General features: G+C 32.6%; 1 protein-coding gene across 3 annotated transcripts in view; it reads right to left on the reverse strand.

Moving 5' to 3' along the window:
* LOC135952455 (uncharacterized protein DDB_G0283357) overlaps positions 1-17714 on the reverse strand; it is a 133216-nt gene that overhangs the window by 82265 nt on the left and 33237 nt on the right. For 2 of the 3 annotated variants that reach the window (XM_065502400.1, XM_065502401.1), the window contains exon 2: positions 11835-12029. The exons of the other annotated variant lie outside the window; for it this stretch is intronic. In XM_065502400.1, coding sequence (XP_065358472.1) covers positions 11835-12029 — 195 coding nt within the window. The remainder of the gene's footprint in view (positions 1-11834; positions 12030-17714) is intronic. 3 annotated transcript variants of the gene reach the window in all.

Below are 17714 nucleotides of genomic sequence, written 5' to 3' on the forward strand. Positions count from 1 at the left end.
ATTAGAGGGCATAGCACCCAAAATGGGAGAGGTCGGAAAAGGATGTGAGTCACCTCCCATACAAAGTAATAATTGCAAGGTTCTTCAAACTTTGTCCACATAACTCTCTTACCATTTTACACAGATTGGCTGAAAATGGTCGGGATTGCATTAGTGGTTATGGCAAAAAGTAAATAATTAATTTTGAATATCTGGAGAACTATAATTCTAAAAGAATTTAAACTCTGTATCAATCAATTTATTACCATTCTAAGGAGGTTAGCTAAAAACGAATATTTTCAGCCAATCTATGTAAAATGGTAAGAGAGCTATGCAGACAAAGTTTGAAGAACCTTGCAATTATTACTTTGTATGGGAAGTGACTCACCTCCTTTTCCGACCCCTTCCATTTTGGTTCCCCAGATATTCGAAATCAATATTTACTATGTATGGGAGGTGCTATGCCCTCTAATCTAATTCCGTCTATATTCATCTAAACTCCGCACAGTAATAAGAAATTAATTCGTAAAAAGTTCAAACACTTTTATAATTATAGTCTCCAGATATTCGAAATTAAATATTTACTTTGTATTTGGTGTGTCACGCCCACTATTCCAATCCCGAAAATTTTCAGCGAAACTATGCAAAATGATTGAAGAGCTATTTCAACAAAATTTTAAGAATCTTGCAATTATATTTCACAAAATATTTAGAAATAACAATTTATTTGGTATGGGAGGTGACTCACCATTTGTACCCGTCCCATTTCTGATTAAACTACATGGAGTGATAAGACCGTCACGATTATAGTAGTGAAATAACTATTTACTTATGTACAATTACATATTTATCCCTATATAAATAAACTAAACAAAACACCTTCAAAATATAGTTTTTTAAGTGACTTTAAATTACTAAAGTCTTCTTCTTTGTTTTCTATAACAACTCTCACTTAAAACAGAGCGAAATCACAACTGTTTAATTGTTTATCTTATTTATTTACAACAACAAATGGACAACAACACATTGCTTTGTTTACTTTTTAGCTTAAGGTTCACATGTACACGTTTTTGCATATGTGTTAGTAACATCTTTAAACGCTTATAACTCCTAAAAAACTGAACCGATTTCAATAAAATATATAATCTGCAATTCTGTGAATAAATCCCTTTAAAATAGTATATTTATTGCATGTATAATGTGAGAGTAAAAGGGGTCCAAATAAATCGACTTGCCTATTAATATTATGATATGTATGTAAGCACTTCTATCACATTTGGATGTTTCATAATAAACATTCATCCAAAGTAAATTAATAAAGTAGACTCAGTAGAACAGCTGACTATTTTTTTTACTTTGGTCTAATCTGTCAATTCACTTGTGGTTGTTGTGGCGAAAAATACAACAAGCCCAAAAGCAAAAACAACAACAGGCAACTTTGACAGCTCAGACCTTAAACCAAAAACAAAATTGCTTGTGGTTTTTGTAAATGTTGTATTTGTTGTAGTACTGTCGCTACTTTATTAATTTACTTTGCATTCATCTACATTTTTAATGATTTGCAAAATTATTTCGCAAAATTCATATTAACTTTATCAGACATTTTTGGCAGAAATATTGCTATTTTCAGTGATTTGATAAGTTCTTCCTTTAAATCTTGATTTGAAATATTGCAGGTACCTAGGAAATGGTTATAATGCTTATACAAAGGTCAATTCGTCATTTATGGCTTATTCAATTTTGAAACATTTGCGATTTGGTACATATAATTTTTTCGGCCCAAAGAACAAGCCTATTGGCTGAAATCGGTCTATTATTTCACCTAGCCCCCATACAAATGTCCTCCCGAAATTGGACTTTATCCGTGATAAATGTTTAATTCATATATTCAATTTCGCTCCAAATAAGTTTTATTTATACGGAAATAATGTCACCTAATTTTATGATGATCGGTCCATTAGTCAGAGCTCTCATATAAGGACCGCTAATTTCTTAAAAATTTTGGTATTCACATAAAGTTCAACCCGAATAACTTTCATAACTTGACCTAAATAACACTTTTGTCCGAACTTGAAAAGCGACCTAATGGAGGTTGTAGGCCTAGGTGAGAACATACTAAAGCCGTTTTCAAAGATTTTGAAACACCCTCAAAATTTTGAAAAAACTATTTTAGGGTAGGTCGTAGTACTTTAGTACCTCTACTCACACACTTTAAAACAGATTTCAAAATTGTAAACAACTATGGATAGGCAAAGAATTAAGCTTTCATAAAATGTCTATTATAGTTTTTATAAAAAGTTTCGCTTACTTTTTATTTTTTTCGTTATTCTTAAAATTCAACAATAGTTATTTAAATTTTTTCTATGAAAACCTATTTTGTTTTGCACAGTGTTATAAATACAATTTTATATTGATAAAAATTAGACATTAATTGTTAAAATCGGTTTATATTTGCAAAAGTTATTGAACTTTTTCGAAAAAAGTTCGAAAACATTTACCTTGTAAATTTAAGATTGTACAAATATTTTTTTTAATAGTTTTTTGTTTTTTTTATTTACGTGCGCTGGGGGAGAAAATACTTAAAAAGGTGTTTATGAAAAGCTGAATAACTTTTACAATTTTCATCCAATTTGAATAATTAGAACCATATTTTGTTAAGAACTAATTTTTCTTTATACATCTTTATAGATTTTATAAATTTTTATAAGCTTTCATATCAGAATAAACAATGAAAAGCGAATAAAATCAAAAAAGTTGATAAATTTTGGTTTTCCTTTAGATATTCTTAACAAAGACAATATTTATAACTTACAAATGTATCAAAAACTGCACGCCATTTTAACCTTCCCTTTCATGAAGACAGTTTTTTACGTGAACTCGTGGTATCTACCTGGGTAGATAATGACTTTATTCATTCAATTTGTTTTAGAATTTTTATTTATATACTAATTTTTTGTATCAAAATATCTAATACATATTATAAGAAGTAATTTTACAGCCATCTATGCATCGCGATTCGTATATTTCGGGTAAAAAACAGAAGTCTGTAGTGCGATTCACTAACTTTTATAACGATAATCGTATCGTTAAAATAAATATAACGAAAATTTATCGAATTTGCTATTCAGTAACATTTTTAACGACATTCGCTGTCGGTTGAAGTCAGCTGTTACTTAAAGCAGTTTTTTTTCGTTATGTTAGCGACAATAATTTAAGTTGTGTTTATTTAATCGATAAAGTGTATTTGCAATTTTTTCTTCGTCATCTTCATCTTTTGTAGCTGGAACTATCGTAAAAATAATGGAAACACAATTTTGTTTACTTAACTTATTAATATTTACAATAAAATATAAAAAATAAGCTGAAAAATAGGGGAATTTTAAGATTATACTACTAATTATTCACCTGGAAGAAGTACTTATTTTTGCTCGCGATGTCCCAAAAGTAATCCTTTACATTTTGGAAGGAAATAAGTTGTTTTGTTAGTAGAATTATTCATAAAAATATGTATTTACTAAAAAAAATAAATAAAAAAAAAGTAAGTCGCAGCCAAGTGTCGAACCAATAACCTTCCGATTGCTAGTCAACGTTGTACTCACTACACCACTGGTTAATTATTTTATTGTGTGTCAAATAATGGTTTTCTACTTTTCGCTTATTTTGATATTTTGTAGACAGAGATGTCATGTCTTAAACAATCGTTAAAAATAAATTACTGAATCACACTATCGTTACTGCAAGCGATTATTTATGTCGATAAACATTACGATTGTCGGTTCGTTAAAAGTTAGTGAATCGCACTACTGAAGTCATCCAATTTTACAATAAAACTAAAGGAGGCGTTGATACGGGAAAAAATGAGTCTCAATATCCAACCAAAAGAGCAACAATACGTTGGCCTGTGGTGATTTTTTTCAATTCATTGGATTCTTCAGCCCTAGCAGCTTAAAATATATGGCAAAAACAACACACAAAGTACGGAAATATATTACTCTGGACGTAGATTACTCTTAAACTCCTTGGGTACAAATCTTTGCATCGCACAAATAAATCTCGAGCCGAAAATACGATGGTGTTTTTTAACAAGACAGCAATGGAATGTATTTAAGATGAGCTTTTGAATAATTTTTGATGATAGTATAAAGTAAAGCTAGTTAAGTAACAAAACTAATATAAATTATCATAAATTTGAATGTATCTACCACGGTATATATTCATAAACCCGTATACACAGAAATATAAAATATAAAAAAACTTCAATTTTTTTTATTTGTTTGTTTTCTAAAAATTCGGCAAATTTTGATAACTGAGCTGAAAGCAATTTCAAAGTTGATAAAAACTTTGTAAGTTGTTAAGAACTGAATATCCAAATATCTACCTCGGTAGATACTATGAAAGCGAAGGTTAAAGCATAGTTAGTTTTCTTTCCAAACCAGTTAAAAAATTTAAAATCGGACAAAAATCTCTTAAAAATGTTGTTATACATATAAAATTCAACACAAATAACTTTCATATAGACATAAATAACACGACCCAATTTTACAATGATCGGTCCATTATTAGTCATAGCTCCCATATAAAGCCCAAAATAACTTTAACGTGCAAAAATCTCTTAAAAATTTTGGTATACGCATAAAATTCAACACGAATAACTTTCATATAGACATAAATGACATGACCTAATTTCATGCCGATCGGTACATAATTAATCATAGCTCCCATATAATGCACTCTTCCGAAAACCATTCACGAAAATAAATTATTGAAATTTTAAAAGAAAAATGATTTTGCTCATATGCGTAGTGTAGGGTATTATATGGGCTTGACCGACCCTACTTTCATACTTGTATTTAATTATTATTTATATGTATGTATATACACTGAATCAATTAAGTCTCCATACAGACATACTCATAATATAAACTAGCAAGTTATGGTCACTTTTCAATACATATTTAAACCTTTTTTAATTAATTTTATAAAAAATCGTATAAACTAGAACTCAACATTAAACAAGTAAGAAAGTATGGTCGGTCAAGCCCGACCATATAATACCCTACACCAAGTAAATGAGTAAAAATATTTTTCTTTTAAAATATCAATAATTTATATTTTTGAGTGATTTTCGGAAGTGGGCCTTATATGGGAGCTATGACCAATTGTGGACCGATCACCATAAAATTAGGTCGTGTTATTTATGTCTATATTAAAGTTAACTATGTTGAATTTTGTGTGTATACCAAAATTTTTAAGCGATTTATGCACGTTAAAGTGATTTTCGGAAGCGGGTCTATGTGGGAGCTATGACTAATTATGGACCGATCGTAACAAAATTTGGTGACATGAATTTTGTATATATAAAACTTATTTGGAGCGAAATTTGTGTAGATACATAGATAAATTAAACTTTTATGACCGATAAAGTCCAATTTCGAGGGGACATTTGTATGGGGGCTAGGTGAAATAATGGACCGATTTCAGCCAGTTTCAATAGGCTTCGTCCTTGGTCCGAAAAAGTAAAATGTACCAAATTTGATCGAAATATCTTCAAAATTGCGACCTGTACTCTGCGCACAAGGTTTACATGGACAGCCAGCCAGCCAACCAGACGGACGGACGGACGGACGGACGGACATCGTTTAATCGACTCAGAAAGTGATTCTAAGTCGATCGGTATACTTTAAGGTGGGTGTTAGACTAATATTTTTGGGCGTTACAAACATCTGCACAAACGCATAATACCCTCCCCACTATGGTGGTGTAGGGTATAAAAATACAAACATTTTCCTTAAAATCATAAAAATTTACATAAATGCAATAATTGTACGAAAAGTATCACCAAAAAAGTCTCCGTACAGTTAACTATTTTAAGGCAAGGAATCCCAATATTAAACTTAATTGCATTTAATATGTGGTAGGTTCTCCTTTCTGAGCTGTGCATGGAATGGACCAGCTTTGTTGTTGTCAGGGAATCCAAAAATAAGCAAATTTTAATGGATAGAAAGAAAATTATTATTAACTTCCATTCAGTACGTTATTCAACAGTTCAAAAAACCCGGAACAATGGCAAATAAACAAAGAACTTACCATCCAAGAAAAATAGACCACCACTTAGAGAGAAGAATTGTACGATTTGTAGAAGGTAATCCAAAAATTGACGCATGTGTAATTGCGGGAAACTTGAAAACTAGTGATGAATTAACGGTAAACCCCCAAACTGTAAGAAACGCTCTTAAACTAAATTGATACAATGGTCGAGTAAGCCGTAAGAAGCCCCTTGTTCGAAAAGTGAACATGAAAAAGAGATTGGATTACGCTATCGAGCATATTGATAAAGATTTTTTATTTTGGGATCGAGTTATTTTTAGTGATGAAAGTAAATTGAATGTCTTTGGTTCTGATGGAAGAGAAATGTTATAGAGAAAGCGAAATACTGAAATGAATCCGAAGCATTTGTCGCTAACCGTAATGCATGGAGGAGGTAACGTTATTGTTTGGGGTTGCATGGCTTCATCTGGGGTGGGAAATCTTATTTTTGTTGAAAACACGATGGATAAATATTAGGGTATTCAATCGATTAACCGTTAATCGGTTAACCGATTAATTTTGGACGGTTAACTGTTCGAATAATTTGAAATTGCCGATTTTCAAATAACAAATAAACCGATTAATTTGTGTCGATTAACCGATTAACCGAAATTCCTTTTTTTGCACTTTACATTTTTTTGTATTTATTTTTCCATTTCAATTCAAATACAAATTTCAAATTAAAATTAGATATTTTTTGAACATCCAATAAACATGTTTAGTGAGTATGTATAACAACTGACATATTTAATTTACATGTATTTGAAACTTTGTATTTACATGTATAGACGAAACTTTTTTGGAAATGAGTCTTTTATCATAACTGAACGAAACTATTAAATTAATCAATATTTAAAACAATCCAAAAAGGAATATTCTTGATCTCTCCACAATATACAATCAGCGAGAGAGTTTTATTAAATCTAAAGAAAAAAATCGTTTAAATTATATTCTTTTTATAAAAGATTATTTCAGAAGATCACACTAAAACTATAAAAAACTCACACATCGCTCATTTGCTGTAACAACGTCATAATTCAAAAAAAGTCGTTTCGAGAAAAACATCTTTGAATATTTTATGACATTTTACTATTTCTTAAATAAATTTTCAACAAGTAATGCAATTTCAGAAATTTAAATAGGAGATTTTAATATCTTTCTAACCTGTATTTAACCCAAATTTTTACTTAACAAATATACGAGAAAACATGAATTTTTACAATGTTTACAACAAAAAAACACTCTCACACAAAAAATTATTTATTTTTTTGAAAACTGATAAAACTATATGAAAGATTATAGAACAGCGCATATATTATATTACTCAGTTCAATAAACACGGATTTTGAGTAATGATGTTGTTGCAGTAAATAGGCGATATGTTTACAAAAATGATCTCAAATACCTTATTTGCCATTTTTTATGTTTTTGTATACAAAATTCGTTGTTGTATTTTCAATTTGAAATGAAAATATAAATTATTCGGTTAATCGAATAATTTTAAATTAACAGATTATTATCCGATTAAATCTAAACTTCGATTAATTATTTGCTCGATTAACCGATTAAACCAGAAACCCGATTAATTGAATACCCTAATAAATATGCATACCTTAATATTTGAAAAGAAAACTTAAAACAAAGTTCTGAAAAATTAGGCTTGGGACGTTTGTATTACTTCCAACAAGACAACTATCTCAAACAAACCTCTAGATTAGTAAAGGAATGTCTTATTTATAATGTTCCTAAGCACTTAAATCGCTCAGCTCAGTCACCTGATCTCAACCCGATTGAGCATCTATGATTCGGCAGCACAATATAACGAGTAAAGATCAGCTAAAAGCCGTTATAATGGAAGAGTGGTATAAAATAGATTCCCTGACAACAACAAAGCTGGTCCATTCCATGCAAAGCCATTAAAATGCTGCAATTGCTCAGAAAGGAGGACCTACCACATATTAATTAAGATTCAATTAAGATTAATATTGGGATTCCTTGCCTTAAAACGGTTAACTGTACGGAGACTTTTGGTGATACTTTTCGTACAATTATTGAATTTATGTAAATTTTTATGTTTTTAATGAAAATGTTTGTAGTTTTTTTATGTTGATTTTTAGTTTATAACATTTTTTATAAAATGAATTAAAAAAAGGTTTAAATATGTATTGAAAAGCGACCATAAATTGCTAGTTTATATTATGAGTATGTCTGTACGGAGACTTAATTGATTCAGTGTATGTACATTAGAGTGGGGCAATTTGTATGGAGCCAAAAAAATGCAACAAGCGGTTATCAAAATCGTAATCTACGATGAATTCTAAGAATGTTTGCCGAAGAAACCATGGGTCTAAAATCAAAATGGAGCTTCCCATTTTTAACGCGAAAATTTTTCTTTCGTATTTTATATTTTTTTTAAATATGCTAACATTTTATTAAGCCTTTTAAGAAACTTGACTATGTTTGGGATTGTTTAAAAGGAAAGAATGGAAAAAAGTTGAATCTTTGCAAATGGAGGATATTATCAATAAACTACACCCGAGGATGGTTACAAAATCTCATATTGTGCGAGAACCTAAAACCGATATTTTTGGTCACAGTGGGGAAATGAAAAATAAAAAAAGGTGCAAATAAACTAGAGAACAAAAATTTGGCATCATTTTTAATTTTTAATATACCCGAGACACCCCAATTTGTGGCCTGGAGGCTCCGCCCCACCTTAATGTTGAAAGTCTGAATTTAAAACTTAAGCTCAGTAACAACTCCTCTATAGCCGTGAGAAATTTTATTAAAATCGGATTATCGGTTTAGAACTTACAAATTTATTTGCACCTTTTTTATTTTTCATTTCCCCCACTGTGACCAAAAAGTCGATATTACAGAAATTGAAAAAACTTTTTGCTAAAAATTTGTTTATAAATTGCTTAGATGTATGTATTTACATATACATATATAATACACTAGCTGTCCCGGCAAACGTTGTTCTGCCATAGCTCACACAAAGTTTGAAAACTCCCGCTATAATAGTACTCCAGCTATGCAATAATAAATTTTTACTTTGTATGGGAGGTGCCATGCCCATTGTGCATATATAGGTCAATTGTGAATCTAAACCATTCAGGGACCCACTCAAACACACACAACAAATTTCATCGAAATCGGGCCAACCGTTAAGGAGGAGTTCAGTTAGTAACACACGTACAGAAGAATTATATATATAAAGAAGATAGGAATAAATATCAACGAAATTCCAAAATAAATGAAGTTTAATAGAATAAGAAATAATGTAACATGTGCGTTACGGAATTGATATATGTGTGTATGTTTCAATTCAGTCTCTGATATTAGAATTTCTTTCCCAGAATGGTATTATGTGTGGGTTTTGAGATGGTAAACCCAATTAAAAAAATTTGGATATTATATGTCCATTAATAAAACACAAGTAAGAAAGTATGGTCGGTCAAGCCCGACCTATATAAAAGTTATCTATGTTGAATTTTGTGTATATACCAACATTTTTAAGAGATTTATGCACGTTAAAGGGATTTTCGGAAGCGGGTCTATATGGGAGCTATGAATAATTATGGACCGATTGTAACAAAATTTGGTGACATGAATTTTGTAGCGAAATTTATGTAGTTACATAAATAAATTAAACATTTATGACCGATAAAGTCCAATTTCGAGAGGACATTTGTATGGGGGCTAGGTGAAATAATGGACCGATTTCAGCCAATAGGCTTGGTCTTTGGGACGAAAAAATTATATGTACCAAATTTTATCGAAATATCTTCAAAATTGCGACCTGTACTCTGCGCACAAGGTTTACATGGACAGCCAACCAGCCAGCCAGACGGGCGGACGGATGAAAATCGTTTAATAGACTCAGAAAATGTTTCTGAGTCGATCGGTATACTTTAAGGTGGATGTTAGACCAATACTTTTGGGCGTTACAAACATATGCAGAAACGCATTATAGCCTCCCCACTATGGTGGTGTAGGGTATAAAAATTCACGCGTTTCGCACATGTTACACTTGTTTTTCTTCAATATATAATAGTTTTTATGTAAGTGTTGTATTTTTTTAACAATGCACTTTTTTCATAAATTTTTGATTTGTTTAAAGACAAATGGATGGAAATGATTGTATGAAACGTTATAGGGACAAATTAAGCAAAAAGAAATACAGCAGGATGAAGTGCAGGCTGGACATTTTTCTTATGCTGTACATGTAAACCTTGTGCGCAAAGTACAGGCAATTTTGAAGATACTTTGATGAAATTTGGTACATACAGGCTGAAATCGGTCTATTATTTCACCTAGCCCCCATACAAATGTCCTCTCGTAATTGGACTTTATCGTCACCAACTTTTATGATGATCGGTCATAGCTCCCATATAAAGCCCGCTTCCGAAAATCACTTCAACGAGCATAATTCTCTTAAAAATGTTGTAATACACATAAAATTCAACGGAAATAACTTTCATATAGACATAAATCACATGACCTAATTTCTTGGCGATCGGTCCATAATTTTAAAAGAAAAATTATTTTGCTTATAATACTTAGGGTATTATATGGTGTAATTGTGCGTGACAAATGTAATATAAATATATTTTTTCCAGATAACATAATTATTTATATAATCTAGGATAGCTTCTTATAGTTGTAAAAAATATGAAAATTCTATCTGAAGTAATTTCGCAGATACATACATAAAAGGTGTATTTGACAATGATTATACCCTACACCACCATAGTGAGGAGGGTATATTGGGTTAGTGCTGATATTTGTAACATGCCTAAAGTATACCAATCTGCTCAGGATCACTTTCTTAGTCGATTTAGCGATGTCCGTGTAAACCTTGTAATCAAACTACAGGTCGCAATTTGAAAGATAATTCGGTACAAGCTCTTATATTACCCCAAGGACGAAGCTTATTGAATTTGGTAAGAATCGGTCCATTATTCTCCTAGCCCCCATACGATTGCCCTATCTGAAAATATTTAAGTCCTCATAAATACCTTAGTTATATAGATATCTAAACCAAATTCTGCAAAAATAAGTTTTATATAAGTCAAACTCGGCTCACCATGATCGGTCCACAATTAGTCATAGCTACCATATAGGCCCACTTCCGAAAATAACTTTAACTAGCATAAATCTCTTAAAAATATTGGTATTCTTATAAAACTCAACACAAATAATTTATATATATACAAAAGTCATGTCACTAAATTTTATAACGATCGGTTCAAAATTAGTCATAGCTCCCATATAATGCCCACTTCCGAAAATCATTTTAATAAGTGTAGATTTCTTAAAAATGTTGGTATTTTAATAAAAATTCAACACAAATAGGTTTCATATATACAGAAGTCATGCCACCTAATTTTATTGCGATTGGTCCATAATTAAAATGGTGTAGGGTATCATATGGTCGGACTTGACCGACTATACTTTCTTACTTGTTTTTTTTCTAAATTAATGTCGCTAATTTTAATAAATACACATTTCAATACCCATATTTTCAGGAACGGTTCTTTTTAACAATATTTAAGAATTAGAAATATATATGTAAGTAGTATCTAAAAGCTTTAAGATGTGAAAATTAAGCCATAACCAATAATTTTATAATCAATAATTAAATAATGAAATTGAAAGCCATAAACCACAAACATGGTACGTATAGTTTATTTTAGAAAAAGAAACCAATCCAAAATTGCCAATAAATTGAAATTTATTTAAAAAAAAAACAAAATTATTTTTACCATGTCTGGCCTTGTAAACACTTGATGAGCACGCAAAGTGTCTTTCAATGAGGCAGTCTTATCTGGAATTATTATTGACTTCTCAGTCACTGCACTATCAGTTTTCTCGGCACACAACTTTGTGGTTGAATTTACTTTGGAGACATGAGATAATCGTTTCATATGTGTCCATACCTGGTGCCACGGCACATCTTTCTGTTTCAATATAAGAAAATATACAAAGGAAATAAACAAAAAATCAATCAATAAAAAATTTAAAATTAGCCAATTTTATTTTGTCAAAAAATAAAGAATTTAACATTTTTTACGTTATCGATAAAAATATCGCACTATTTGATAACAATGGAATTTGTTTTTAGGTTCCCTAAAGTGAATTAAACTTAAATGATGTCATGAATATAACTAATAATTTTGTTGATGGATGTATCATCGTCCAGTTTTATTTATTTATTGGAAAAATATATTACTTTATTGTAGAAACAACAAATCTCAATAAAATAAATAAATTCAAAATTTGAGTAATTTTTTTTTTATCAAAAAGTAAAGCAATTTAATACACAGAACAGAAAAACAAGACTCAGAACAAGACAAACGGAAAAGGTTGGCGGGCTACAAACGCTCTCTTCGGTATGTCAGGACATTGGACTCGCGAGATCCCGCGTCTTTGATCACCAGGGAAAAGCGTTTGCGGTGTAAACATACCTACCACATACTACTGTTGTGGAGATCAGGCCAGCCAAGACTACGACCGAACCAAACCAGAGCAGGCAGGTGATCACATCTAAACATGTGCCCCACGATCACACGATCACCGTCTCGGAGGATCTTGACGTACGCCCATCTACATCAAAGAGGGCCACGTCGGGACCAAAGACAGGTGATGACCAATGCGGCACGACGAAGTCTGCTAGCACAACACCCAAGGTCCACAATCTCCTCTACCCGAGGAACCGCGACGGTTGCCAAAGGTCCAGCAAGCAGGCCTAGTATTAAGCGGCAAAGGTCAGGTGAAACGCAGGTGTCTGAGGGTAAGCGACTGAAACCATCAACTAGCTTAACATCAGCACCTGAGCTACAAGTAGCCATCATAGATCGTAGTCAACCTGATGAGAAAATGACTACGGACAGATGGCTGCTTCTGGAGGAGAAAATCTTGCGGGCACTAGTTGACGAACTCGCATGCAGTGAGGATGATTCCTTCACTGCATTCGACGGCGCCAACTGGTTAAGGGATGTCAAGATCATCGGGTGTGGTAACGAGAAGGCTCTAGGCTTTCTCAGAAACTGTATCCGAGGAGTTGGCGAACTCTGGCCCAACGTAAGAATCGAAATCGTCCCACTGGATCAAGTACCTTTTAGTACGACGGTGAGAGTGTGGTTTCCTCCTCCTCTTTAGGGGGACGAAGCCACGCTAACACTTATAAAGCGTCAGAACAAGGAACTTGGCACAGAGGACTGAACGATTGAACGAGGACGCTCGAGGGACAAAGGAGAAGGCAAGGATCTCTAGATCAGATTAATCTGCGCTTCATGGAGAAGGAAGCTATCCACGTGGCCTTAATCCAAGAAGGCATATTCCCAGCGTTACTCCAAAAATCGATTTCAACCATCATGCCATGGCTTATAATGATATTTAGGTACAGCCTGGAAACTGGATACATTGCTAAAGAATGGAGAGAGGTTACAGTGGTATTTATCCCCAAATCGGGAAAGGTAAACCACAGTACCGCCAAGGACTATAAACCGATCAGTCCGTCATCGTTTTTATTGAAAACACTGGAAAGATTGGTCGGGCACAGCACGAATAGGGCACAGCACGCATACCTTAAAGGAAGGTCGGTGGAGACAGCCTTGCATGACGTTGTCGGAACTATAGAGGGGAAACTTGGCAAAAAGTAGTATGTTATGGCATCTTTCTTGGATATAGAGGGTGCGTTTAATAATGTGAACATATCCGCAATAGTTGATGCATTGGGTGACTTAGGTGTTGATCAGCGGATAAGAAATTGGATAGAAAATATGCTTAGGAGCAGGGCCATTGACTCTAATATGGGCCATTGAATCTAGGACAAGGAAAGTTGTGACAAGAGGCACACCACAAGGCTGTGTCATCTCTCCACTTCTGTGGAATCTTGTCGTAAATAAAATCCTTTTCAGGCTCAGTAGAATAGGTACCAAAGTAGTTGCATATGCTGACGACGTTGTGCTTCTTATTCAAGGGAAGTTTCTTCCCACAATAAGTGAACTCATGGAATCAGCTCTCAGCGTTCTGCTATCATTGGCCAAGGAAAACGGTCTAGGTGTTAACCCTGCAAGACCGAACTGGAGATATAAAACTCCAGAATTCAGACCTCCACGACTGGATGGTACTTTTCTGAAGATTTCAAGCGAAGCCAAATATCTTGGCGTAATTTTGGACTCTAAGCTCTCGTGGAAACGTAATGCTGAGAGTCGAATGAAGAGGGCATTATGTACCTTCTATATATGTAAGAAAACCTTTGGGAAGAGATGGGGTCTTAAACCATACATTGTACACTGGATTTACACCACGGTCATAAGACATATTTTGACCTATGAGGCTCTTGTTTGGTGGAGAGTGGTAGACACTAAGACTCACCTTTCTATTCTAAACAAGGTACAAAGATTAGCATGTCTTGCAATTACTGGCTCTATGAATTCCACCCCTCAGGCCAGTCTAGAGACAATGCTAAATATAACTCCCCTTGATATATATATCAAATGCATTTCTGTCATGGCACCATCCTACAGAAGATAGGCAGGCCAATCATAGGGCGAGAAACGGACTACATAATACCTAATACTAATAATACACAGAATTTTGATAGAACATTTAAGATCAGAATACCGACTAGGGCTGATTGGGCCGCGAACTCTGTCCTAAGGGATGACGAGATCTCAATCTACACTGATGGTTCAAAGACAGAAAGAGGCACGGGCTCGGGAATATTCTCAGATCAGCTGGACCTTTTGATGTCTCTTCGATTACCTGGTACCTGCACGCCATTGATACAGCCGTGAGAAGAATCCGGGAACTGAATCTCGAAAATTCGACTATACATATCTACTTGGACAGCCTTTAGGTCGAAATGTCTTCTCAATTGTATCAAATCACTGGCACAACTGACACAACATCACGACGAGTTCATATGGGTTCCAGGACATGATGGCATCCGGGGAAATGAAGTATCTGATGAGTGCGCAAGCAACCTGGACGTATCTCTTGCGCAAAGGGATATTCACAATCCCTTGGTGACAGTATCGAAATTGATAGATGAATGGGCTTTGAGCGAGACGGAACTCAGGTGGTCAAATATCATCACTTGTAAAATATACAGAATGCTCTGGCCCAATCTGACAGAGGATAGAACTAAGACTCTTTTGTGTCTTAGCAGGAATTCATTAGGCTTCTTACGGGTATAATTACTGGGCACTGTATGAATGGACATATGTCGGAACGTATGGTTTACCCACGTTATAGCTATTGTAGAAGTTGTTTAGATGAAGAGGAGGAGGAATCGGTACAGCACCCTCTATGATAATGCTCAGCCTTACAAGACCATAGACTACTACATCTTGGTAGAGCTCTTTTCCATGATCTGGACTGTCTCAGAGATGTGTCACTAGTAAATATCAGATTTGTTAGAAGTACCGGCTGGTTCCCAAGGGGAACACAGGAATCACATAGTCAACGAAATTAGGGAGGGAAACTGACTTTATGTATGAATTTTCATAAGGGAATAGTATTTCTAAGGTACCACAATGGGCCAAAACCTCCGAGTGAACTCCCTAACTGTCGAGTAACCCACGTAACCTAACCTAATATTTGTCCATCTATTTATGGACGTTTTGTAATCATATTTATCGGAAATTAACTTATTTATAATAATGTAATTTAAAAAAATTTGTTTAATAGCTTATCGCACAATTATCTGTAATTATTGTAAAAATAATTAGTTTGAGATACTAAATAATGAAATTAGAACCATCCACAACTTTTTAAAGATATGTCTTATGCACATACATACATATGTACATTAGGGTGTTTTACTAAAAACTGAATTTTTACAAATCCTAATACGAAATATGAACTCTTTAGATCTTAAACGATTATTAAGAAATCGATTTTATCTAAATAATTTGAGGAATAACATAAAACTTGTTTCCTTTCCATTAAAAGTAAGTCGGTCTAATGTATGTATCTGGTATGGATCAGAGAATAAAATTACATATTATTATAATTTAAATCAGAGCCTCCCACAAGCTTTTGCTTCACGGCCCACCTGACCCATTTCATTGAAAGCATGGCGCACTATTCAAGAAATTCAAAATAATATTGGGAAAGAACAAGTAGAAATTCATAAAAGCAAACTAGTATTGAGAAAAAACAAATTGAAATTAATATTTAGATTTAGAATATTTTTAAAAATATTGATATAAAGAAGAAAATATTAGATATAATTCATAGTAGAGCTATAAGAGAATCATTACATGCAAAATTTAAATTGGCAAATAAATTAGAATACATATTTTTCTGAGTTCTTTGTGGATCCCTTGGATGGTTTATACAAACCACTATAGGGCAGCGGACAATCATTCGACAGCCATTGATTTAGATAATCAAAAGAAAATTAGCATTTGCATATTAAACAACTTGTATTACTGTTGATAACATTCGTAAAAGAAAAGGTTATTTTTAAATTATTTTGGGCAGTATTATAAATTTATTAAATTTCTTGGAAATTTTTGGATACCAAAAAATACTGAAAAAAGTACGGGATATTCCATCCCAGATATGTACACACTTATTCATATATCGTCACCTGAAATGCAAAAGGGCGTAACAATCAACAAATTAAAAATTGAGTTTTTAATGGCTCAAATTCTCAAATCGCATACTCGATATCAAAATATAGTAACCCATTTTAGATGGCCAAATATGTTTTTAATTGTTTTGTAAAGGGTTCCGATAAAAAAAAATCAAAATTTGTTTTCAGTTTTCTATTTTCAATTGCAAAATCTATATAACTGTAAAATTTTATTAAAAATATTCATAAATAAAAATTTAACTTCATTTCAAAAATTTTTATCTTCGCAAAAACTCAGTAAAAAGCAATTTTTGTTATATTTTTCAAAAATGTATTCCATGAATTTTTTAATTGTCAAAAGTTATATACATTTTTGAAAAATAGACGAAATCCCCTATCCATTGATACATAACATGTCTACTAGAGTGTCCCTTAGAATTAAATTTTTTGAAATGTTGAACTTTCGATTTAGTTTTGAGGTGCATTTACAATGGGAAGAATGCATTTTTTTCTGTTTTTTTAAAATGTTTGCAATTTAATTTAAAAGAATCGAACAAAAAATGTAGGAACAAAATTAACATATTTTGAGAAATATTAAAACAAAACTTTACTCTTACTTAAAATATATCCATATTTACTTGTATATGAGTTTTTATCTTCATAGGATACAGTTAACCTATTCGCAGGTATAACCAAACAAAATATTTTTTTTAACGGCAGTTTCAAAACTCCAATTTCAAATTTTTAAAAATTTTGTTAAACAATTTTCAGAATTTTTTGATCATCACATGGGGATTTATTGACAACATAATAGGGAATAAAAATGTGAAAAAAGTATGTCAATACCTCCTATAGTTTTTCCGTACCTGCGATTTACAAGAAAAAATAATTTTTTGGCCATATTTTGGCGGATGAGCCCAAATGGAAATTAACCCTTAAGAGCACTTGGGGTCAAAATGACTGTGTTTTTCGTGATTTTAAAAGATAGGGTCATTTGGACCACAAGTGCTATTAAGGGTTAATTTCCATTTTTGTACTGTTATTAGACTTCATG

The sequence above is a fragment of the Calliphora vicina genome, chromosome 2 (genome assembly GCF_958450345.1).
Source record: "Calliphora vicina chromosome 2, idCalVici1.1, whole genome shotgun sequence".
Lineage (NCBI taxonomy): Eukaryota > Metazoa > Arthropoda > Insecta > Diptera > Calliphoridae > Calliphora > Calliphora vicina.